Source organism: Cibotium barometz, chromosome 30 (assembly GCF_041138505.1).
Source record: "Cibotium barometz isolate CiBa-2024 chromosome 30, ASM4113850v1, whole genome shotgun sequence".
NCBI classification, from domain to species: Eukaryota; Viridiplantae; Streptophyta; class Polypodiopsida; order Cyatheales; family Cibotiaceae; genus Cibotium; species Cibotium barometz.
In genome coordinates, this window is record NC_141075.1 from 34,040,438 (window position 1) to 34,065,472 (window position 25,035).

Here is a 25,035-nt window from a genome sequence, read left to right on the forward strand (position 1 = left end):
CATGTGTGGATTCAAATGTAACAAAGGATCTTGATAGAGTCCTAGACTGGCACACTCAAGAGGATATATGGCATAGAAAGATGTGTAAATGATGTGTTTGATGGTGGCAACCTAGCCATAATGCATGTTGGGAAAAGATGGTCATTTGACAGAGGTAGAAGAAATGTGGAGATGTACATTGAAAATGATATAAAAGTTTTTGATCCTGGTGGACATAAAGGTCATGGTCACAAAACATGGGACGACTTGCTTATGCCATTTTATCTAGGTGGAGGGCTATGTTGAGGCTAGGTGGTATGAATAATTAGGTAAGAGCTAGATAGTTGCTAGTTTGAATAAAGTTTTTCTTCAATAATGTGGTTGAGTATAAATGCTCTAACAAAGGGAGGGTTGGGCAAACTATGATAGGTTTTTTTCCATTCAAGTAGAAGGCATCAATGTGTGGTTAATGTGCTTGACTTGGATGGCAATAAGGCTTAGCATGTAAGGTTTATGGACTTGTGTCATGCATAGATGGAGCCACTCCAGTTGTGGATGAGCATCAAGGTGTAGCCAAGGCATCTCCTATGGGCTAGCCGAAGCGTGGAAGTAATGGCCGGTGTGAACACCTCTTATGGGGAACCAAAGTAGTTAGCATGAAGTGACATGTGTGGAAGGGACTTGCGGCCTTTGCATGGTAGGCGGCTACATAGAACTAGCCAATGAAGGAAAGGAGGGGGACGTGTTTCAGCATGCTGGAAGCCAAAGAGATGGAGTCGTGTGGTGGGTTGCAGGAAGGCCAAAAAAGGTGGAGGGAAAGAATGTGAGGGTTTGGTGCCTTTGTTCTAAAAGAGGAGCATTTTGTTTTTCTAAGAGGCCGACAATCTAGGAATTTTTTTTGCTATGATGCCATGAAGGAGCCTCTATTGAAGCTGAGAATAGAAGACGAGAGGGAGCCATGGAGCGTTGGACAAGCATTTGACTAGGCATTTGGCTGCACTCACTGTTTTGCTTGGATTTCCTCTCCTCTCTCCTCTGTTTGTTGCGCGACCACTCTGTGGGGCCACTGCCTCATTCTCTTGTAGTGATGCAACACAATGTAATCGGTAGTCAATTATGGACCACAAAGTATCATTTTAGCACATTTAATAGAAGTGGTCTATAGAATGTTACACAACTTTGATCTCAAGACTTAGGCGACTAAGTTTAGGCCAATCTTCGAATGAGGTGAAATTCAGCCTTAGCGTGTTTTTGAATTTCAAAAACATACCCACCTCACAATGCCACAAATTTACACATCATGTGAGGCAACTTATGGGAGCTAAAAGGAAGACAATAAAGCAAGTATCAATGATGAACAAAGAGTGTCGTGTAGAAATGGATCTCTTTGACTACAATGCTCTTTGTGTCACACAAGGATGGTGCATTGATCAATATGTCAATGCATGGATTGTATTGACTAACTTTGCCAATTAATTTGGTGAAGTTGACATTGCAGGCATCGTTGAACTCTTTTGGCTTCTTTATGGGCATGTGGACATGAAATTGTCTGTGTTTTAGAGCTTTGCAAGTTGAAACTATGCCTCGTGCCAGTGTTGTTCACAAAAAACCAACATACCTACAAAATTTATGATCTCATCTATAAAATTTATTTTTGCAATTTTTAAAATCTTTAAAATTAGTACAATTTTAAGCATTTTAGTGATATTTTAGTAAAAAAACTGTAAATGTTGAAGAAGAACTTGTAAATTTTAAAATTGCAAGATTTCTGATCTAAGAAGAAAAATATTCTCCGTGAACACTGCCTCCTTACACACATTTGAAAATTGAAGGGGCCTGGGGTAGACGTGTTGCTAATGCAATGAGTATAGAAGATATGGTTGATCTCATTAATGGAAAGTTTGAACAGTTTGAACGTTGAAAGGACCAGACAGATTGTGATTCGTGAAGATCGTTAAGAGCTTGTTGCCAGAGAGTCGTTTGTTTTGCGCGAGGTTGGTGCGGGGAGGGAGAGCAGGGGATACGTAGTACGTGTTACTACTGGGCCGGCTGCTGTAGACAGCGTCGGCATTGGGCAACCCGGGCTGCCCGATTGCGCCGCGCAAACAGTGGCCTTTCACATCACTCTTGGACAGCATCTTCTAATGGGTCCCCCCTCTGCCCTCCTCTCTCTCTCGCAGGGTACTGTGCTGAGCATTGGAAAAATTGCATTTGTCCATGTGCTGCGTGCATCGTCTCCGCAGCGTTTTTTTGCCGCTCCTGTAACTAGCGGTCAAGGTTAGTGGTTTTGACAGCTGTGAAGGTTGATATGACTAATATATATTCAGCATTACTACTTTACTACTGCGTCCCCTGCCCTTCTTTGCCAAATTGCCATTGCAACTTGCTACTAATAAGGTCATATTCGCGCGCACCTCGAAGTGGTGTTCGGGATTCCCAGTTTGCGTGCTGAGCCTGGTTGGTAGCCGTTGCAACATCCTGTCAGGAAGATGGACAAAGCAGGCCGACGCCACCAAGAGGTCCGGCCATGTGTAGACATGGACTGGACGCTCGCGTTGGGTGTCTAACCCGAGGAGGATTTTTGACGGCAAGGATTTTTGACGGGTTGTATAGTTGTTAGGAAGACGGTAGCATTCCAGAATCCTGTTTGGGACGTCCTTCCTAGTGTGTAATGTATGTTCAAGTGTAGGTGGGCATGCATGATCGTCATCCCATATATTAGTCAAGTTATTGCTACATCGTCCAAACGTTTTCACCAGATAGTCATCTATAATGTGGCTACCACGGATATCTTTTTTTTTTGGTGAAATATATATATATATATATATATTTTAAAGAAAAAAAAGACCATATAGTCTATCAGATGGCTGATTACATCAAAGCTTTTTATAAAGAAGCTTAACTTTATAAATTTAACCTAGCTCATTTCTCACTGTAGTGAGACTGAGGATGTATTTTTGCAATTCTAAATCTTTGATCAAGAGGTCCACTTCTTCATCTACCACTAGGCCATCCTAGAACATTCGCTCTTTTTGAATTTCGTTCATTTTTTCCAAGAAGTTCTTTGGCATTGTTCATCTGTAGCATCTCTTCCATGGCATTCTTAGAATAATGCACTTCATACGCTTTCATGCTGGCTTTATGTAACGTCTTCATCTGCAAATGCAAATTAGCTCTCAACCCATGCATCAAATTGAGATGTACATTCTTAATAAAGAAACAATTATTTCTACTTATCTAAATAGCCCACATAAATTTGGCTCGTATGATATTCCATAATTCTGCAAAGCATTTAATTTGGTGGCCAAGAAGAATTTCCTGCCACATTAGATCCCAGTTCTCGAATGTTATGAAAATATGAATTGTGGAATTAATTGTGAAATTATTTGATATTTTCAATGGTATTTATGGTATGCTCATTTGCCGCACGGTCGTTGGCTATACGCAAGAGCATGGAGCAATTTGTTGCAGCGTGATGGGCAGATAAGCGAGATTTAATGTCTTGTGTTTTTGGTGAGCAGATCACTGCACGGAGTAGTGTGGGTGCGATGGATTTTGGCCAGTGCACGGCCGTCGAGTTTTGGTATGCGTCGATGGTTGCCCGCCCATAGTTTCATTTAATTAAATTGCTACAATTTGAATATAAATAGCCAAGCTTGGAGACCAAGTTACTTTTTGATATTAATAGCCCAAAGTAAATGTAGCTATCTTGAGCACTTGCCTTTTGCTAATATATAAATACATGCATGAGGAAGCGTGCTCACTCATGCATGGGGGAGATTTAACCCATTCTTTTGTCGTGCATATCTTGCTTTTTATGCTCTTCTTGTTTATTTGCCAAGTTTATGCTATGGTGATGGAGGTTAATTCACAACAATGGTATCAGAGCTCAGACTCTATTGGCTAGCTTGTCACATCATACAAAGCCTTCTCATGCCCATGCACACTCACCCACATCTCATCATGGAGGTCAATTGATGGAGTCATCATCTTCATTTACCCTCAAGAAGAAGCTATTAACCAGTGGTCTTTCTTCCTTGAAATTTGTGGGAGCCTTCTATTAACTAAAGATTTCTTCTATCAAGCTTCTTGAAACCCAAGAATTTCCATCATCTATAATTTACTCTTGAGCTACTACTTCAGCTTGAGAACCAAGTTTCGGCCTTAAGGCAGAAGCCCCATATATCAAACACCAAAAAGCCTTTATTTTAATACTCTTGGAAAAGCCTTATTTTAATATATAAAGAAGAGCTTCTTCTTGCACCATGCTGAAGAGTAAGATCTATTTCGATTTGCTTCCATCCTCCTCCACGCCTTGCCAAAATCTTCTTGCAAATTCATAGCAACATTGGGGGCTCACCCTCTATCCATCGAGCAGCCTTGTTGAGGGGTTTCAAGCACCCAGGAGCAAAGCCACCTTGTAAACCCACCTTTTCCACACAAAGTGGTTTTGTTGATTTCTCTACCTCTTCACAATCGGCTATCATGGATGCAATCTCCCTTGGCTATAGCTTCTCAAACCACCCTTCATACCTCTCGTAGCTCCAACTCTTCCTCCCTTCCAATCCGAGGGGGGCTATGGGTGGCTCACCACTACTTCAACCTTTCTTTTTCTCTACTCTATAGAGGTTGTCATTTTTTTTGAAGTGGGATTTTTAACCAAGGCTTATAATCCAAGCTTTTTTTAATCAGGCCTTTACAGTAAATTGACCCCCCTTTTCATATTATCAAAGCTTGACAGAGGGATTTTTCACATGCCTAATATATTGGCTCGAGGGCTTTCAACAACTCTAAATTTCCTCGAGTTTATCTCCAAGTTTATCTCGTGGACACCCTTTTATCCTCCTGATCTCATGATCTCGGCAACACCAATCAAATCATCAATTTTGAAGAGGATAATTCACAAGATTAATTCATCAGTGCTCAGGTAACTTCCGCTCTCAGCTTTCAATTTTCTTTACTTCATCATATCGTCTCATCAAGCGACAACTCTTTGCAAAACAAATCTAACATGGTTACCCGTTTGCCTAATTCTACTCTCGAACAACAAATTTATTTGTTGCAACAACAACTTCATGATGCTAAATGCCAATTACAAGACCGCGACAAGCGACTACGGGACACGGACGCTGAGGATGACTGAATTGATAAAATTTTGCGAGCCGTGTGTTTGACACTCAACAAACCTACAAAGAACAAAAGATAAGTCGTCGCTCTTTTACTTTTTCTCGCTTTGATGGTCGCAAAGATAGGAAAACTCTTTTGTCATGGTTGAGTCAATTTGATGACTACTTTACCAAAGAAAAGTTTTCTAAGCATGACAAAATCAAGTGTGCTACCAACCACATGAATGATAAAGCTACTTTATGGTGGAGTGTGCTCCTCAATAGCACTAATTGCCCTACCACTTGGGCCTCGTTCCAAGATAAGGTCAAAGAATCTCTCTTACCACCTTAGTTTCATCTTCACGCACGCCGTGCATGGTCAAATTTCTCATGGATTGAAGGTGAAAACGTGAGTCAATATACTAAGCGTTTTTGGCAACGCCTCTTACTCCTTCACATGCTCAAAGATGTGCCTGAAGATTCACTTCAACACAAATACGAAGACGGTCTTCAATGTGGTATACAAGCAAAAATCAACACTTTGCAGCCCCTCTTCGCTCTACGAAGTAATTTCTTTCACTCACGACGCGGCGAAAGAGTTTCAATCTATTGTCCAAATGGTTTGCTCTTCTCAAAAGGCTACTCAATTTCTTCAACCACAAGCGGCAACTCAAAATCGCCAATCTTCTTGGGTAACAAACAATCGTAACTTTCGTAAACCTTTTCTTACTCCACGCACTGGAACTTTTAACAACACTCGTGCACCCACTTTTCCAAATAAAAATGTATCTAATGTGGTTAATTCCAAGCCAAATGATGTTAATTCAAAGCCCTATCCTAGCCACAATAGCATGCATGCACCACGTGCTGATTCACAGCACAAATATCTCATCTTTTGTTATAAATGAAATAAAAAGGGCCATACATAGTCTCAATGCTCTCTTAAACCTCGAACAGATAACCCTTCATCAAAAATCTCCACTATATTGAAGAGGATAGTGCTATTGATGATCTCTGTTTCACTCCATATTGGAGTGAAGACGCTCTTCATTTTGAGGTGAATAACACAGAACCTATTGATCTAGGTATGCCTCCCTCACTACATGCTTTATTGTGAATGAAAGGTCATATAAATGGTTTTAAAGTATCTGTTTTGCACGACGATGGTAGTTCACATGAATTCATCTCAAAAAAACTTGTTAAGAAACTCCAACTTGAAACTTCTCCTTCTGCATAAAAAGTTAAATATGTTTTTCGAGGAACTAGGTACAATGACACACATGAAATAAAAGATCTCAAAATTTCTATTGATCCTTATAAGGAAAAATGAAAAAAAAAATATTGCACCTTTGCACTCCACAAATGTCATTCGTGGTATTCCATTTAGACACCAACATAATCCATAGATTGACTATCGTACACACACTATGTCTTCCAATTTCAATAATCAATCTCTGTCTTTATCTAGTCACTTTCCTCTTGAAATGTTTCCACTCATTTGTCACACACAAGCACGTCATGCATTAAGGAAATGTGAGAAAGCGTACATGATTTATGTTAATAAAGTGGAAAAGAAAGAATATTCTCTCTCACGAAAATAACAAAAAATTCTTGCTTCATTTAAGGTTTATTTTACGGATGCCTATCCTCCCCATCTACCCCCTTCTCATGGTGACTTAGACCATAAGATAGAACTTCTTTCGGGCATTCAACTGCCTCACAAAGAACCATATAGACACGGCCCTTTGAACCAACAAGAAATGCAACGTCACATAGTTGAATTGCTTGACAAAGGTCTCATTCGCCCTAGTAGCTCCCTGTTTGGTGTGCGTGTCTTGCTTGTGTAGGAAAAGATAAAACCTTCAAGATATGCATAGACTATAGAGAACTAAATAAACTGACTACTAAGAACCGCTACCCAATCCCTAGCATTGATGACCTATTAGATAAATTGAAAGGTGCAAGTGTATTTACTTCGGTCTCACTAATGCTCCTACCACATTTGCACGCATGATGAATTTTTTTTTTTATAGATTATCAAAACTTTGTGATTGTTTTCTTTGATGATATTCTCGTTTACAGTTATTTTGAAGAAGGAAACAAGGATCACTTAAGTATTATGATTGATTTGTTAAGGTAAAATCAATTACATGCTAACCTTGACAAAAGTTTTTTCTTTCAAACTGAGATGGAATATCTAGGTCATATTGTATCGGACGTTGATGGTATTTGAGTGGACCCTAAGAAAGTCTAGACCATTCAAGACTGACCCATGAAGCTAGATCTTTTCTACGTCTAGCAAGTTTTTATCGCAAGTTTGTAAAGAGTTTCTTGCTCATTTCTCTCTCATTGACTATGTTACTTCGGAAGAAGACAGTTTTTCGATGGGGTGATAGTCGAGAATCCTTTGAAACTTTGAAGTACTTATTGACCCATGCACCTGTCCTACAACTCCTAGACTTTGATCGTCCTTTCTTTTTAGTTATCACAAATGCTATTGTATTTGAAGTAGTCGCAGTCCTCATGAAAGATGACCATCCCATAGCTTATGAGAGCCGTAATCTCAAACCCAATGAGGCCAAGTATAGTACATATGATAAGGAACTTTTGGCTGTTGTTGTCAGTGCCCTCAACATGTGGAAGAATTATCTCATGGGATCTAAGGTACTAATAAAGATAAATCAACAAGCTATCAAATCACCACATTGAAAATAGACTTCTTTTATCCAAAATTTTCACCCTATGATCCAATATCAACCAGGCCACGCGTGTTAATGTAGTTGTAGGTGCACTAAGTCACAGACCTCTTGATGATAACCAAAGTTTTTTTTGCAATTCTAACTCATTTGATGTTCTTAAACATGCTTATTTGAATAAAGTGTCTGCTATACAAGTGCAATCTTTCAATGCCATGATTGACTCATATGCTGATGATCCTCATTTTTCACATACATGGAATGCCATACATGCTAACAATTCTTTGCAACTAAATGATTACTCTTATTCAAATGGAATTTTTTATTCTTTCAAAAGAGACTTTGCATCACTGCACCATTTAGAGAACTAGCCATAACTGAGATGCATGCTCCTGCATATATGGGACATAGAGAAATTCATTCCACATTAGCTGCATGTAAGAATATTTCTTTTGGCTTGACATGAAACATGTCATTGCAAAATTTATGTCTGAATGTATTGTTTGTTAAAGAATTAAACGTCATCATGGTAAATATTTTGGTCTTTTAATGCCCCTACCTATTCCCAAAGGTCCATGGGAAGAGATTCCAATGGACTTTATAACTGGTTTACTGATTACATCCTCTCATAATGACATGATATGGACCATAGTTGATAGATTTAGCAAGCAAGCATACTTTGTACCTCACAAGAAGACCTTGTCTACCCCTCAAGCTGCTAAGCTATTCATTAAGACCTTGTCTACCCCTCAAGCTGCTAAGCTATTCATTAAGACTAATTTTCCTCAACGTGGCTTTCCCAAAGTCATTCTCTCTAATCGAGATGGCCTATTTTGTAATCATTTTTGGGTTTCTCTATTCGAGAACTTAGGTTCTAAAATGGACTTTACATCCACTTTCCATCTAGAAAGAAATGGCTAGACTAAGCTACAAATAGCACTATTATGGATCTTCTTAGATCCTACACTATTGAGACTGACCCTCTAATTGGGATGAACATTTGCCTCTACAATTTTCTTACAATAATACCCCCCATTCGGCTACTGGTCGATCTCCCTTTCAAATTTTCTATGGCAAGAAACTTCCCATTCTCGTCTCTACCATAACTAGTGATTTTCCAGCTGTTGACACTTTAGCTCATTCTCACCATACTACTATTCTAGCTAAAGTGACTGAACCTATTAAGCGAACACAATTGAAATACACCACTCAAGACAACAAGAAACGGCAACCAATGAAATTCAAAGAAAATGATCTAGTTTGGCGTCGCATAAAGAAAAGAATATTGCCAAGCGTCCTAAGATTAAGTTGGCTCCTAGATTTTATGGACCATTCACAATTAACCAACAAATCAATGCAAATGCATTACGCTTGGGCATTCCCACTCACTAGAAGATACATAACACATTTCACATTATTTTATTGAAACCCTTCAAAGGCCCCACTCCTATTAACCCTGTTATTAATGACCCTCGTCTCCTTGAGGATGACTCTAAAGTTCTAGTACCTGAAAGTATTATTGACCATGACCAAACAACCACCCATATTAGCACTCTGTAGTATCAACGTTACTTGGTTGGTGAAGTATAAATTCATTCTATTGAGGAATCACATTGGATTCTTGAAACATGGCTTACCCTGCACTACCGACACTTGATTCTAGCATACCACTCATATTCACATTGATTCTTTTATGGAAACTAATTCACTAACTAAGGAAGTGTCATAGTTCTTCCACATGTTTTAGTGCCGATTCGCCGCCTAAGGCAACACATTCATTTAGTGTCGATTTGTCGATTGAGAGAGCACATTAGTTTAGTGCCGATTCATCAACTGAGACACCACATTGATTTAGTGCTAATTCGTCGACTGAGGTAGCACTATAGTATGAGGTTGGCCACCCTTTCTTTTGTTTATTTCACACAACTGAGGACATTTTATTTTTAGCCCGTGGTATGTTATGGAAATATGAATTGTGGAATTATTTGATATTTTATGTGGTATTTATGGTATGCTCATTTTTTGCACGGTCGTCTCACTGGCTATGCACGAGAGCGTGGATCGATGGTTGCATCGTGATGGGAGAATAAACGAGATTTAATGTGTGTTGTATTTTGGGTGAGCAGATCAGTGTGCATAGAGTAGTGTGGGTGCGATGGATTTTGGCCAGTGCACCACCTTCGGGTTTGTGTGCACCGATGGTCGCCCGCCCATAGTTTCATTTAATTAAATTGCTATAATTTGAATGTAAATAGCCAAGCTTGGAGACCAAGTTACTTTTTGATATTAATAGCCCAAAGTAGAATGTATCAAGCTATCTTGAGCACTTACTTTTTGCTAATATATAAATAAATGCACAAGGAAGCTTGCTCACTCATGCATGTGGGAGATTTAACCTATTCTTTTGTTGTGCATATCTTGTTTTTATGCTCTTCTTGTTTATTTGCCAAGTTTATGCTATGGTTATGGAGGTTAATTCATAGCCCTAGACATATGCACTTATTCAGAAACTTAATAGTTTTTGTATTGTGGGCACAACCTATGATGAACAGGTGTTCAATCCTTTCCTATGCGATGTTACACACCTTGGGCAAAGGCCATTTTCATATCCCAAGCTCCATGCTCATGCATTGGTCCATAAGGCTTTGTGAGTAATCAGCCATAGTAGGCAAGATTTTTTTAGCGAGATGAAAGGTGACCATTATGATGTAGCCTGCCACTCCATGGTATTATGATGTAGCCTGCCACTCCATGGTATTATGATGTAGCCTGCCACTCCATGGTCTATCAACAAAACTGCTGCATGAGGACTCTACTAGTCCACTCAATGACTGTGATTGCTTACTTGTGGTCATGTTATTGCAGATGAATAACAACCCACCTATTTTGGGAGTCTATCTCATTGTTCAAATAAAAAGGCATCCATGAATATTGAAGCCCTATAGAAGTACCTCCCCCACCTTGTTCATGGTTGGAGCTAAAATAATTGTGATGTTTGGAAACTATTCCATTTTTTTTGAAGAAGCTATCCCTCTACCTTATTAACTTCTTGGAGACACATTATGACAGCTTGAAGGTTGATTTGGGTCATCCAATTTTTTTAAATCCTGGCTCTATTACCATTTATTAATCCTTTTGTGTTATAGGAAAGAATATTAAACTTTTCATTTTTCGAGAGGGGGGTAGATGACTCTTGTGACCTTTTCTGTGTGGGAAGCGGGGATACCATCCCTCCTACCTGGGATTGCCTTCTTTTCAAGACTAATGGGTCCGCCACCTTAGGATGACCACTGTTTCTAATGTTTTGTTTTATCACAGACAAAGAAGGTGACTTTTATTTCCCAGTGGGAGAGATTCTTCTTTAGCTTGAGATGGTCTTGGATCAAGATTGATTCTGGACGCATCCTAGAAGTCCATGTCTTCTATTTCATTTTCTAGATCACTATCTTGTATCTAGGTGTTTGGAACTTCCTCGTCCTCTTCCTCACTTGAGGATCAGTCCAAGGTTTGTGAGGGATGAGTGATATCTACCAAAAGAGGAAAAAACCTATTAGAGTTGGTTCTTCTTGGTAGATTCCAGAATGTTTGAGGGTGACTATGTCCTTTTCCCCTTCTACCAAACGTTGTAATCCTTGACTATCCTCTTTTTGGATGGCCTATTGGGCTTGACCTAAAGGAAGTGGTGAAAATTTGATCGGGCGGTTTCTAATGAAGTGATCCTTCAAACCAATAATGGAAGCATGTATTGGATATGTTCTTAAACACAAGGGGTTGGTCTAAAACAACCTCTGATCCTCCTACATTAATGGCAAGAGAGTTTGGGAGCTCCTTGCTCAGATCGTTGTGCCATCTGGGGTTCAACTCAACATTCGCCCTAACCCCCACTAACCTACCGACCGATTCAAGAAGCAATTTAATTATAGCAGATGAAAGTGCAGTGGGAGGCTGGGGGGAGCTCTACCCAAATGGGGCATCGAGAAGGTTTAGGCCTGATAGGAGAAAATTCAGGGGACCACATTAAAAGGGACAGAGGGGAATTTTGGAGAACCCACTGTCTTGCCCCCCCGCAAAGTGTTAAGAGCCATACCCTTCTCCTTTGAACACGAAACATAAATAGTTATTGGGCAACTATTGAGTACGCTCGACTACTACCAGGCCTTAGGAGGACCAATTATTTCTAATCCAAGACTTTAAGACTTTAGTTGGGGGTCTTGGTCCATACCACAAACCAATAAGTACTCTGTACTGGTGGTAAGTTCTTTGTCACTATTGCACAAGATTTGCCGGTAGAGTGAGAGAGATCTTACCATTTTTGTCTGTTGTACTTTCTCCTCCCGTAAATCCAGTACTTTTGGTCTGGTGATGTTGGGGTCCAACTTGATATGGGCTCCTCCCGGCTTCTTCCCGAGGGCTCCCTTCAGTTGAAGCATTTCCCTCTCCGTTAGATAGAAGAATCGGCAAGTCTCCATAGTTTTCTTCTTTTTGGAGCTCTGACTGGGGCCCTCTTGCTGCTCCATGCCTATGCAGCGACTCTGTCAAAGGAGAAGGATGTAGCTTCCCAACAGCAGAGTAGGGCAAGGGGGAGAAGAGCCTATTCTCATGTAAGTAGATATGCATGAGGTGTGTGGAGTGAGCTGGAGAGTCACCAAAAAGGGGGGGTAGTTTGCATGTTGCCCGCGTGGTTCACATGCGGGAAGAGGAAACCCGAGGAAGGCCTTTCTCCCTCTCACGATTGATAAAGAGTGGGGTGACACAACCACAGTGCCGGGTCTAGTTAAAACCTTCCGGTTCTAGTCGAGTTACCTGCGTGGTGATGTGACTAGTGTGCTGCTCCACATATCCTTGTATCTGCGAATGTACAGCTTTACCCGTGTGGAGATAGGTTGCGAACCAACATTCATTTTCGAGACTCCTGCTAGGTTTGCCTGGGGTCCCTTTGGCCTGGCGGCCATCGAGATAGGGGAAAAGACTTTACCTTTTCTCAACTTCAAACAAAACCAAAGTACCCGAAATGAAAAGAAGGAGGAGGTGGCGAAAACCCTAAAAGAGATCTACCGTACATTCATAGACCACACTGCCAAGCCCAACAAAAAATCAGCACTCATGGCTACCACATATATCAAAGATCCTGATTCAATTGCGATCTCAAATCACTAACAACTTTTAGGTGTGTTCACTAGGCTCATGCCATAGATTACACACTGCCTTCCAAAGTGACTGATATTTTTAAGGTGATTGGAGTGTGCCTTCCAAAGTGACTGATATTTTGTAGGTGTGTTCATTCCAATCAATTAAGCCACTCTGGGCTCATGCCATAGGTTACCAAGTGCCTTCCACGTGATTGATATTTTGAAGGGTAGTAGTGCCTTCTTCTTATATTACTTGGGTATATGTGCATATGGGTAGAAGATGGTAGTCCATAGGCGAAGGTCTTAAGACCTATTTTTTCTGACCGCCATTAAAAATAAGTGAGATACAAGTATATACGTTATAACCTACATTTAACCACCAAATTGTCCAAAAACGGGGATCAAAGATAGTGTGGGTTCCAACGAGAAGGCTCTAGTACAAGCAAGTAGTCACTTCAGTCTTGTCCAAATGCCTTGCTAATATATATATATATATATATTTTGCTTTCCTAGCTGCCACAAGGACAAGAAGTCACTTCAATCTTGTCGAAACGCCATGCTTTTTTCTGCTCGTTGGGTTTATGAGTGTACGGTTCTCCCCCCTTCCTACCTACAACAGCTCTACTTCAGCAACCACTTTTAGCTGGTGCTGTGCGGTCCTCCACTTTTTTATTTGCAAAGTGTCACAAAAATCTATTCCCAATACAATACAGAATTCTTCTCATAGCTAGGCTGAGGCATTTTATACGGTATACAGTATAGGCTGCTTCTTATACGCTGGGCATTTTAAGAGTATAGGCTTCTTCTTATCGGCTAAGGCATTCTAAGATTCTATACCGGCGGGCAAACTAATTAATGCAAGGCCCAGGCCTATTTTTCAAGAAAAGGGCATTGATATACAGTAGGCCTTTGTTTCCCAGTAGGCCTTTGTTTCCCACTGGAGTAGGCTGAAGGTCACTGAGACTTTGAGATTAAGGCAGCACACGTGGGTCGTGACGGTGGTGACCTCCTAAGGGTGGTGAGTATAGTATCTACTGGCTACAGATGCCTCGGAAATCTGCACTCCTAGCATAGGTTTCTTCCATACTGTAAAATAAAGTAGCATGTGGGCTCTACATTCTTTGTTTTGTAACTATTTTACGCTCATCATGGTACCTCCATTCCATGTGTATTGCAGGAGGAAAGCGCTCATCATCGTCGTCTCCATTCCATTGCTTTGCTCTCAACAGAATACAAGAAAAAGAGGGGAGAAGACGACGTGGAAAAAAAGGCTCGCAATATTTTCCATTTTTAATTGGCTGCTGTGTGTGCTCACTGCTCACAAAACCCCCGCTCCATCACCACAGATTTCCCCATAAACGACAGCCGCACAAGCATCAACAACACCCTTTCCACTGCGAGAGCTCCCAACTCTTCATCACAAAAGAAAATCCGGCACGCAGAAAGTAAAGCAACATCATGTATCCTGGCAAGCAGGTCCGTGTGGGTTTTGAAGGAGAGCAGGCGACCCCCGCCGGCTCCTCTTCTGTAGGGAGGCCGTGGGCGGCTTACATGAATGCGTACGAGGAGCTGTTTGGTCCCTGCGCCGGTCTGAAAGCGAGCATACTCGCTCACCCTCTATTCGAGCAGCTGCTGGACGCCCACGTTGCATGTCTGCGGGTTGCCACTCCGGCCGACCAATACCACAACATCGACTCCTCCTTACTTAATTTCCACCACATTGCAGCGAAATACCTCGCCTCAGCTGGCCAACACAGCCACGTTGGCACTTCCCCACACGACAAAGAAGATCTCAATCAGTTCATGGTAAGCATTCTCTTTAATTATTCCTAGCAAAAAAATGTGCTCAACTCTTTGTTTTTTTTGCGAGGATAATATATATTTAGCGGCACGATCGTAAGTATTAGTAAAGCCTTTTGTGCTGCAGCGCTAATCCCTTCCCAATGCATGGTAAATAGTACATATACGCGCTCAGCCAATAGAGTAAGACTTCAGAAAGATTTGTTATTTAATGTCAAACGTAATTTCTAAGCTATATCACATTGGAATACAAAGCCTACCTCCACAACGTACGAGAAAATGAATGATAACCTTTGAATTATTCGTAACCTGAGACGAGTTATAAAATACCATAAACTTGCAGCAATCAGCTCTTACCTACTCGGCGGCATACATGATCTCTCGTTGTTAGGCTACAGCAACGTTTCAATGCCTTCGGTGGGCACGTAACTTGGATTTTCTAGCATAGGCTTACACTCCACACGCCCCCTAACTTCAGTCCAAATCTTTAATTATTTTTATAAAAGCGCCACATGGTAAATTTTTAAAGTAAATTCTGCATGATGCACATATAATCGGTGTAGTGCTAGCCCCTTAAATCTTGTAAGTTTTTTGGGTTCTTACTATGAAGCAATTAATCTTCCTCTCTTTTTAAGCCTTGGAACATAAAATTCTTATTGGGACCCAATACACTATAACAGAATGAGGGTTTAGCAATGCAAAAAATAGCATTTTTATAACTAGAAGGGTATGGAGAGAGATCTATTACCTTGTGAGGCTTGTATGTGTTGAAAACCTACAAAATCAAACCAAAATAAGGAAAAAATATATTAATAAACAAATCCTAAACTTAAAATCCCTAAAACATACAAATCTTATAAACATATAAAAGCATGAAAGAAGAAACATACAAGAAAGAGATCTTTTATGAGTCTTGTGTGTGTTGTAAACCTACAAAATTATACCAAGTCAAGAAAAAAAAGTATTAAGAAAAATCAAGATCTCTTACCATATGAAGCTTTAATGGAGAGCTCTTAATTAGGAAAAAAGAAGAAGAGAAACAGAAGAAAAGAAAAACTTAAAAGAGGGGAAAGGGAAAGGAAATACTCAAAAGAAAGCTTTCATGGAAAGCGTGTTTGCATAGGATATAAATGAAAACAATAGACATACCTTGCTTGAGCTTGAGGAGGATAGGGTAGGAGAGATAGAAGTGATAGATAAGGCGGCATAAACCTGCAAAACAAAACTCAAAGTACAAGTTTATTGTATTCAAAAGATAAAACTACGTGGTGATAAAAAAAGCGACAAAAAGCGGAATAGTTTTACAATATAGCAGCGTTTTTTCACTGCTGGGCTAGACAGTGACATTTCACTACTAAGAGCACCACTTGGCGGTGAAAAGCGCTGCGGAGCAACAATAGATCGCTGTTGAGCATCGTGAGAACCCTGATATTTTCCTTCCAAAAACGCTACTAAAAAACATTGTTGTGCTCCTAATGTGTTGTAGTGATAGCTTAGACTCTCTCTCTCTCTCTCCATTTTTTTTCCACGTTTATAATATCTTTACATCATTATATAGGTCTCTCTTAGGAATCTTTAAAGAATGAAGGTCTTGGGGGGACATCTAGATACTCTGCCCACTCCCTAAATAATGAGAAGTATTTGGAGATATGGCTTTCCCCTTGTGGTACTTTTGGTGTGTGTGTATTTATGAGGTTCTCTATAAATTTTCACCTGCAATGAAAGAAGTAACTCAGAAAAAAAAGCTTATTTGCCATTTCACCGAACACACTTGTTGATTGCTTCTTGAAGCCCCCAAAGTTTAGCTCCACTATTAAAATCCAAGGCCACCACCAAGTTCATAACAATCACATTTCTATAGGTTTTTGGATCTTGTTTTTACAAGTGTCTCACTCTCACTCTCTCTCTTGTCTCTAAAAAGACTTAATTGCACCTTTAAAAAGAGACTCAACCCTACCTTAAGTACGGACTTATCTTTGCACTACTATCTCACTCTCACTCTAGTCCCTAAATGGAATAATCAATTGTGATAAAAAATGCCACAAACCTAAATTTTATTCGAGTATCACTAATAAAAGGAAAAAAAAGAATAAGAAGAACATGAATATTATAATCTTATTCTTCTTTTTCTTCTCCAAAACAACAACAACAAGAAGAAGACAATACTCTTCCTCCTCCTCCTCCTCCTGTTCTTCTTCTTCTTCTTCTTCTTCTTCTTCTTATTTTTCTTATTCGTCTTCTTCTTCCTCCTCCTCCTCCTCCTCCTCCTCCTCCTCTTATTCTTCTTCTTGTTTTTATTTTAATGCATGTTAGAAGGTCATTCCCAGGCCATCTACATACCACATGCATAGTTGCCAAGGATAATGAGATCATACATAAATAGTAGCAGAATAGGCCTTCTCCACCAATTTTCATGGCTTGGAAGGGATTAGAGTGGTAGTGGTTAAGTGTACAGGGTTGTGAACACTACTGGGATGGGTGACCTCCCAGGAAGTAGTGTTCCAACATGGTATCACATCTAGGGAGGGTCATGTTGGGATGTTAGTGGAGCTGGTCAACCTATTGATTCCTCTTGGTGGAGCTGAATGATGGCTGAATGTGTGTACAACTAAAGAAGTCTACATCATGCTAGTATGCCCAAGGTAATCACTAGTAGGGGATCATATGCTCGGATATTCAGGTGACATCTTTGTGGGAGCACAAAGACCTCTGAGCCAAGTTTTGTTAGAGCCTATGGGTATTGTATGTCTTGGCCACATGTATAGTGCTAGGGATAATGAAATCATACATAGATAATAGAACAATAGGGCCATTATCGTCCCTCCTCCACCAATTTTCATCGCTTGGAAGGGATAAGAGTCATGGAGGTTAAGCGTGCAGTGGCGTGAACACTACTCGGATGGGTGACCTCCCAAGAAGTGGCCCCCAATTTCTAATAGTGTGGTGGAAGTCCATAAACCATAGAGAGCTACAATCAAGAGTTATATCCCAATGTAGGCAAGGGATACATATTAAAATTAATGAGAGAGAAAAAGACCACACCTCGACTGGATAGTTTTGAACTCATCTTCTACTCCTACTCCTTTTTTTGCTTGTGATAAAATGCCAAACCCAAAACATATTTTCATATCAACCTCTAGCTTGTTAATAAATCCATAAGTTTAGAGCTAGCTTGAATAGCATAGAAGTACATACGAAGATAGGTTGCATCTTTCTAGTTATATTTCCCAAATCTTATACTAAAGAAAATGATGTTTATTCATATTGCCTTGCCACAGAAAACAAAAACCCAAAATATGTATTATGAAAGAAACCTAATGAAGAGCAAGATTTGTAAGTCGAGTGCAAGGTAATATTAGGGAGGTTAGAAAGATTATGGCATCTAACAGAAGGTGAGAAGGATTTTTAAATAGAATGGGATAGATTTTTATAGGCAAGCCATAGCACTTGGCCCGTGGAGCTATAGAGGTTTGAATAACGTTCAAGTTGGGATTTGGCTTACTAGTTTCTTACCTCATTTATGTTCTACGTTAGCCGAGAAAGATTTTCAAAAATAATGGGATAGATTTTAATAGGCAATCCCTAGAGCTTGTCCCAAGGAGCTCTAGAGGTGTGAAGAATGTTCAAGTTGGGATTTGGCCTACTAATTTCTGACCTCAATTATGTTCTACATTTTCAGGCTAGATGAAGTTTGAAGCTCAATTGGTTAGTTTTTTGGCTGGCTTTTTCCTTCAAAGATCTTTTAGACAAGGATGCCCCCCCTTTTCTCACTTTCTATTTTTGGTTATGTGTGAAATTATCTTATCTTGGCCTTTAAGCAAGAAACTTAAGAAAATCAAGTCTAAGGGATTCCAATTGAGAGAAGAAATATAAATAATGATCCAATGTATTGGTGATGACTTCATGTTGTTTCTTGAGGCCTCTAATGAAAATGTTAAAAGAGATCTTGCAATAGTACAATGTTTTGCAAATGGATTTGATTAAAGTGGCACATCCTTAAGTCTAGTTTGATAAATTTGATAGAAGGTGATACCTTTGATGTGACAAGATTAGGTTGCAAAAAGTTCTTAACAAAGCTTAGGTTTTCACGCACTTGGGTTGTCTAGTTGGTAATTAGGTCTCTAAAAATAATGTTGCAGATTGGGTAACAGAGAGACTATTGGGTAGCAAAGACAATATTGGCTAGGTTCCAAAAATGGGATAATTTGTTTCTAACCCTCGAGTCTAGAGTGGTGGAGGGCTAGAGTGGGGAGAGACTATTGGCTAGGTTCCAAAAATGGGACCATGTTTTTCTGGCCGTCCACCTTCACAATGACGAGTTCTACCCCCTTGGTGGACTTGAAAGATAAACATTAAAGAAGAATGATACATATTAGACCTTGGAGATGGAGACCCTCTCTCTAATAGACATGATGAGATGAACGTGAGAGTCTCATTCTATTAATGAAATAATTACATAGATATAGGCATGAAAGCCTTACTTTTCCTAAAATTAGGAAACCCTAACTTGAGCCCCACACTACAACTAAATTAGGACTCATTTACATGCATGTGTAGATTGCACAATACCCAACAATCCCCCCTCAAGCTAAACATGCACAACTTTTGATAGTGAACATGACAAGACAAACCATCCCAACAACTACGAGTAGGAGCCCCCCCTTTTTTACATAAGGTGTGTGTGTACTCCTCTCGTACAACCAGTTAGGTGGTAGGTGGTGGACAACAGATTCAAACAAAGACATGGGTGGTCTTACCACATGTACATACATGGGCAGTGTCTATACCCATACAACAACATGACCAGAGTCTGACAAACTCACACATTTATGAGAGTTCCGTGACAACAAATCATCATCTGCAACAAAGAGTAAGTGTCCCCCATCAATATACCAGAGGTGTGGTGTACACTGCTCAATAACCAGCAGAGAATGACTAGAGCAGACTCACAACAATATTAACAATACTGACAACAACCATAACTGACAAAATCACCAAATATTGGATTTGCATCATACGCCCTCTATAACTCCGCATGCATCTTGCTTGACAATCATGTTGTAGCAAAATTCTACGACATGGATTGGCAGGGGCAGAAGTTGGTTGAGAAGATCATGCAATACGCTTTGATGGCGGCAGCAGTGAGCTTTCCTCCAGACTTTCAGGTACATCCTTTCTTCCAGGATGAAATGGGATGTCTGGACCACCAGTTACCTCAACAGCAACAACTCCGGAAAACTCATAGAAGTCTGCATATGACAGAATTGGGAACTGCTCTTTAATAGGCTCCAAAAGCTTAAAAGCAATATAAAGCCCTGCATTGGCTCCATGTACCAGCTCCTCGTCGTTGCGAATAGTTCCAAAAGGCCCACTAGTCTTGGTTTTCACATCATAAGTTCCAGCCCCATGCCATGCAAGGCGAACGATGATGGGAGCACAGTTTTTCTTTGCAATCAATGCTCGCAGTTTCCTCCTGGCTTTGTCTTTCACCATCCTTGGCTCCCGAACAACGTAATAATAGATCTGCCTTTGTCAAACTTGGCTTCATGCACACACACAGACTTTTGAATTGCAGTCTGCTCCGAGTATCTATCCGCCTCTAAAACTGCTTCCAGAGATCGTCACTTCAGCCTACTCCAGGATCTTCTCTCCATAGGCAGGCTGTTGTGCTGGCACAAAGTTGCTTACACAAGGTTGGCATGACGCTTCTCATCACGGGCAAGAGGGTTGGCCGACCTTTCGCATCTTGGTTCGGCTGCTTTCCCACACACCATAACGGGCTGGGCTCGTTTGTCGACTAATTATCAGCTAGCTACCAGGCTGCAGCAAGCCTATCGCAGCCTCACGCTCATCTTCAGGTGCCCTACACTTGACATGCTGGAGGTTTAATCATCTCCTGCTCTGATACCACTGTTAGACCTTGGAGATGGAGACCCTCTCTCTAATAGACATGATGAGATGAAGAACGTGAGAGTCTCATTCTATTAATGAAATAATTACATAGATATAGGCATGAAAGCCTTGCTTTTCCTAAAATTAGGAAACCCTAACTTGAGCCCCACACTACAGCTAAACTAGGACTCATTTACATGCATGTATAGATTGCACAATACCCAACAATACACTTTGAAGAAAGGATTTCCTTTGTAAGAAAGGAATCATGTTCCTTTGTAGCGTGGCATAATATTTTCAAACCTATGGCTTAAAGGAGGTCTAGGGGTCCTTGGTGTGAAGACTTGCACTATTGCAGGACTACCTAAGTTAATGGAAGTTCTCTTTGATTAAAATCATCCTTACAATAGCTCATGGTATATATGGAAGTTACATGTAAAGGAAAATGGCATGGCCTCGGTATGATTTTCTCTCATACTCCACTAGTGATCAATTGAGTGCATTTTGAAAATTTTCTTATCAAAAAGTAAAATTGTGTTCTCCGCTTGGTCAATCCAGAGTTTTGGATCACTCTTTAATGATATTTCCTAGATTACTAACAAAATCTAGCAAAAGGCTCAATAGCAAGGGATATCTTCATGTGAGGAATTTATGGGATGGCATCTTGCTTGGTTGGAGGGTTGGTGAGACCAAGTTACCTTGATTTACCATCATGTTTAGTTTGTTAAGGTATGGTAGAGGATGTTTACAAGAAGCCTTTGCTAAGCTTTAGGAGATCTAGGTGAACATGGTGTTTTGTGATGAGAATTAGATTAAGAACTAGAACTAGGTTGATGTTTTACCTCTTGTCAAACAACAAATTGTTTCCCTACTTTGTTTTTTTTTTTAAAAGAAGGGGCATCATGATTTTAAAAAATTTAAGAGATGCAGCCACTATGTCTCCTAAATTTATGCACATTTGTGTCTCCTAAATCTTAAGAGAGTTAAGGTGAAGCCATTGTGTATCCTAAATTTATGGACATTTGGATGTCTAACCTTCAAGCACATAATGGCCTTGACTTGGAGGGGACACTTCTCGTGGGGAGAAAAAGTTCATCCAAAGACGACATCATGCGAAACATTAAACTTCAAAGACATTTTGCATGGCTTTAGGGGTTGTTTGTCATTAAGGAACATTTTGCATGTCTTTAAGGGTTGTTTGTGGCGTGAAGGACCTTTTGGTACCAATTGACCAAATGGGGTAATGAGATTCTTGGAGCTCATTAAACTTGGTCACACCAGGTCATAGAAAAAAGGGCAGACTTAGTAGAGGAGAGAAGTTACTAATTCTCATTTATAAGGTTCAATTGCATTTGGGATATATGGTTCTCTATGCTTTAGAAATGGCAAACCCAAGGGGATTGGATAATAGGAAAGTTATGTATTTGATAAAATAAGCATAAAGTAGTGAAAGTGAATGGGTGATCTTCATAAGAAAAGCAGCCTCATTTGTGAAGGCCAATCAATGGGGTCATATCTTAGTGAAGGTCAATGGATGGTCTTCATAAAGCTCTATCCAGATTATTCAATAATTAGATGTCTAGGCTCCATATGTAAGTAATAAAAACAATGCACAAGGTTACACTTGATGGTGGGATGGAGGAGTTCACTAAGAAATATGTAAGCAAGCACATGTGATCAATAAAAGGTGTTTTTTTCTTGTGGACTTATAGAAAATATGATTGCATAAGGGGGATTTTAATCCAAATTTAAAAAAACTCATATAAAGAGGTACTTGCAGCATCGGATGACCTGTTGGACATGATAATGTAGGCTAATTCCATTAGAATAGACATTAGGTTTAGGATGGTGTTGATCATATGGGCCTATGGTAGCAATGCAAGTGTGTATTTAAGATTCTTGAAATCCTGTTTGAGTATTTTTCTCATGAGTTTGTGGTTCTAAAGGGTACTAGAGGTTTTCACTTAGGGGTTTATGGGTCCCCGTTCATGGCACATGCATGATGCTCACCAAAGGGTGGTTGGGCTCCCCACACACAGGGGAGGAAATTGTCTTGGGTGCTATAGTAAGGATGTGGGCTTGCTAAATTGTGAATATCCTCTTTCGTTGGTTATCCTTTCGGAGATAGGATGCTGATGGTGATTGCAAGTATTGTGCCGATGAAGTTTTCCATTGGGTTTCATTAAGTGCTATAACCATGAGTACTATTTTGATGAAATTTTTCATGGGGCTTAGCTAAGGGCTATAACCACAGTGATGAGAAGACCTACTTTAATGAGGATTTTGGCTATGTGATAATGTTTCCCACATGGTGATCCTCGTGATGAGTTTTCTTTTTACTTTTTTGTAGGCATTTTTTTACTATATTCATTTTGTGTGTGTCCCATTTTTATTTAATACTTCCTAACTTTCAACTTGTATCCTTCCATGAAAACTATTTCCTTGTTGTTGTGTGGACATGTCTTCCTGTTCAAAGCTAGAAGACTTATCTACACATTCTCAAAGATGTAGTATGGACATTGAGTAGTGAGAGTGCATTTTGGGATTAGTAGGATAATTATGCACATTTTTCTCAAAAACAAAATCTAAGTAAGACCATTGCATAAGATATAGTCATATGTATGCATAGCTAAACTAAAGCATATGCAACAGTATTGCATAAAAGCATGCATAATTCTTATGCATTGCATAAGATCATGTATAGCTCAATGAGTTGCATAGCGATATGAGCAAAGATCATGGATAACTCTTATGTATTAATGCAAGAGAAGAAGAGCTATGCATATATAATTTCATGCCCTTATATTTTCTTTGCATGATCTGTGCAAATCATATGACTTAAGTAAAAGAGAATGTACAACTAGAGCTATGCATACTCTATGCAAATCACATGACCTATGTAAAAGTGTATGAGTAGCTCTATGCATATTACTGTATGAAACACATAAGGGAACTATGCATACTCTTTGCATAAGAGCTATGCAAGATATAATGATCTATACATACTCTTTACATAAGAGCTATGTAAGAAGCTATGCAATCCACAAATCTATGTAGGCTCTATGCATTGCATAAGAGTATACATAGTTCTATGTATTTCATAGAGATATGAAAAAGAGCTGCATTCATAATTAGAGCTATGCATGTCTTATACATAGGGCTATGCATACTCTCTGCATTGCATAGGAGTTATGGCAAAGAATTTAATCTTCTTCTTCTTCTAGTTTATTGGATACAAGAACCAAGTGATAAATAAAGAAGAGAAATAAGAAGTTGGGCTCAATGAAAAATTACTTTATTTTCTATAAAGGAAGCTTGGTATATATTTTTTAAAATGAGATTAGTAAACACACAAATGTGAGCATTGCAATTAAGCTTTCACATGCATAAGATCTATGCATGCTCTTGTGCTTTGGAATGCAAAGCTCTATGCTCTTGTGCTTTGGCATGCATAGTTCTATGCATTCTATAAGATAATGCATAGCTCTTATGCAAATCATAGTAGTGTGCAATATAGAGATATGCATAGCTCTAGTAGGAAGAAGAAGAAATAAAGATAAAATATGCTGCTTCTTACACAAGAAGAAGAAGAAGAAGAGTTGTTTTCAATATCTTCATATTTCTTCTTTTTATATGGAAGAAGAAACAAAGAAAATTTAAAAAAATAAACAAGAAGAAAGTAAAGAGAAAAAAAGAAAGAAGAGTTTAATATATACTTACCCTCCTCAATGGCTTCCCTAATTGCTTGTTTTTCAGAGAAAAATACACAAAGGATAAACAAATTAGAAATTCCTAAAATTTTGTAAAGTGAAAGAAATAGGTATGGGTTTGAGTACTCCCTTCATGAATGTTCTCACACATCAATTGCAGGAAGAAGATTGAAGAAATGGAGAAGAAACTAGATGGGAGTGGTTCACGATAATTTTTTGTCTTATCACCAAACTAGTGTTAATAATTCTTTATTGGTTATGCAAGATAATGACCCTTCAAGGGTACTCATGATTGAAGAGATGGAGAAGAAACCATATGGGAGTGATTCATGACAATTTTATGTCCTGTCACAATGGTGTAAGGCTAGTAGGAAAAGGTTGTTAGTCAACGATCTAGTTACACTTCATTTTCCCTTCAAAGATAAAACCTCAAGTTAAATGTTTAAAAATAATTATAAAAAGTAGGAGTATTTATTTTGCCTTTTCATGCTAGTGAAACATTACAAAGTATGCACTATAGTCTTACATAACTTATTGGCTTCCTCTAGGTTTAAATGGAGAAAATTCCTATGTATGGAAACTAGTAAGAAAGTTACTCTGTGGGAATATAATTGATTGATCATAAGTCCCTGCTATCCTCTTAAACTAATTAAAATTTCTCTCCTTTGTGTCTTGGCATCATGTTGACCGTACTTTCCCCTCCTCTTTCTTCGTGTAGACCCCA

General features: G+C 39.4%; 1 protein-coding gene and 1 pseudogene across 1 annotated transcript in view; one reads left to right on the forward strand and one right to left on the reverse strand.

Annotated features, from left to right (window-relative positions):
• The first annotated feature begins 14,367 nt into the window (after nucleotides 1-14,367).
• The window catches only part of LOC147621407 (homeobox protein HD1-like), a 31,457-nt gene continuing 20,789 nt past the window's right edge, over nucleotides 14,368-25,035 (forward strand). Inside the window, exon 1 of the mRNA XM_086824453.1 lies at nucleotides 14,368-14,715. Coding sequence (XP_086680579.1) covers nucleotides 14,368-14,715 — 348 coding nt within the window. The remainder of the gene's footprint in view (nucleotides 14,716-25,035) is intronic.
• LOC147621408 (L-ascorbate peroxidase, cytosolic pseudogene) lies at nucleotides 19,822-20,202 on the reverse strand (annotated as a pseudogene).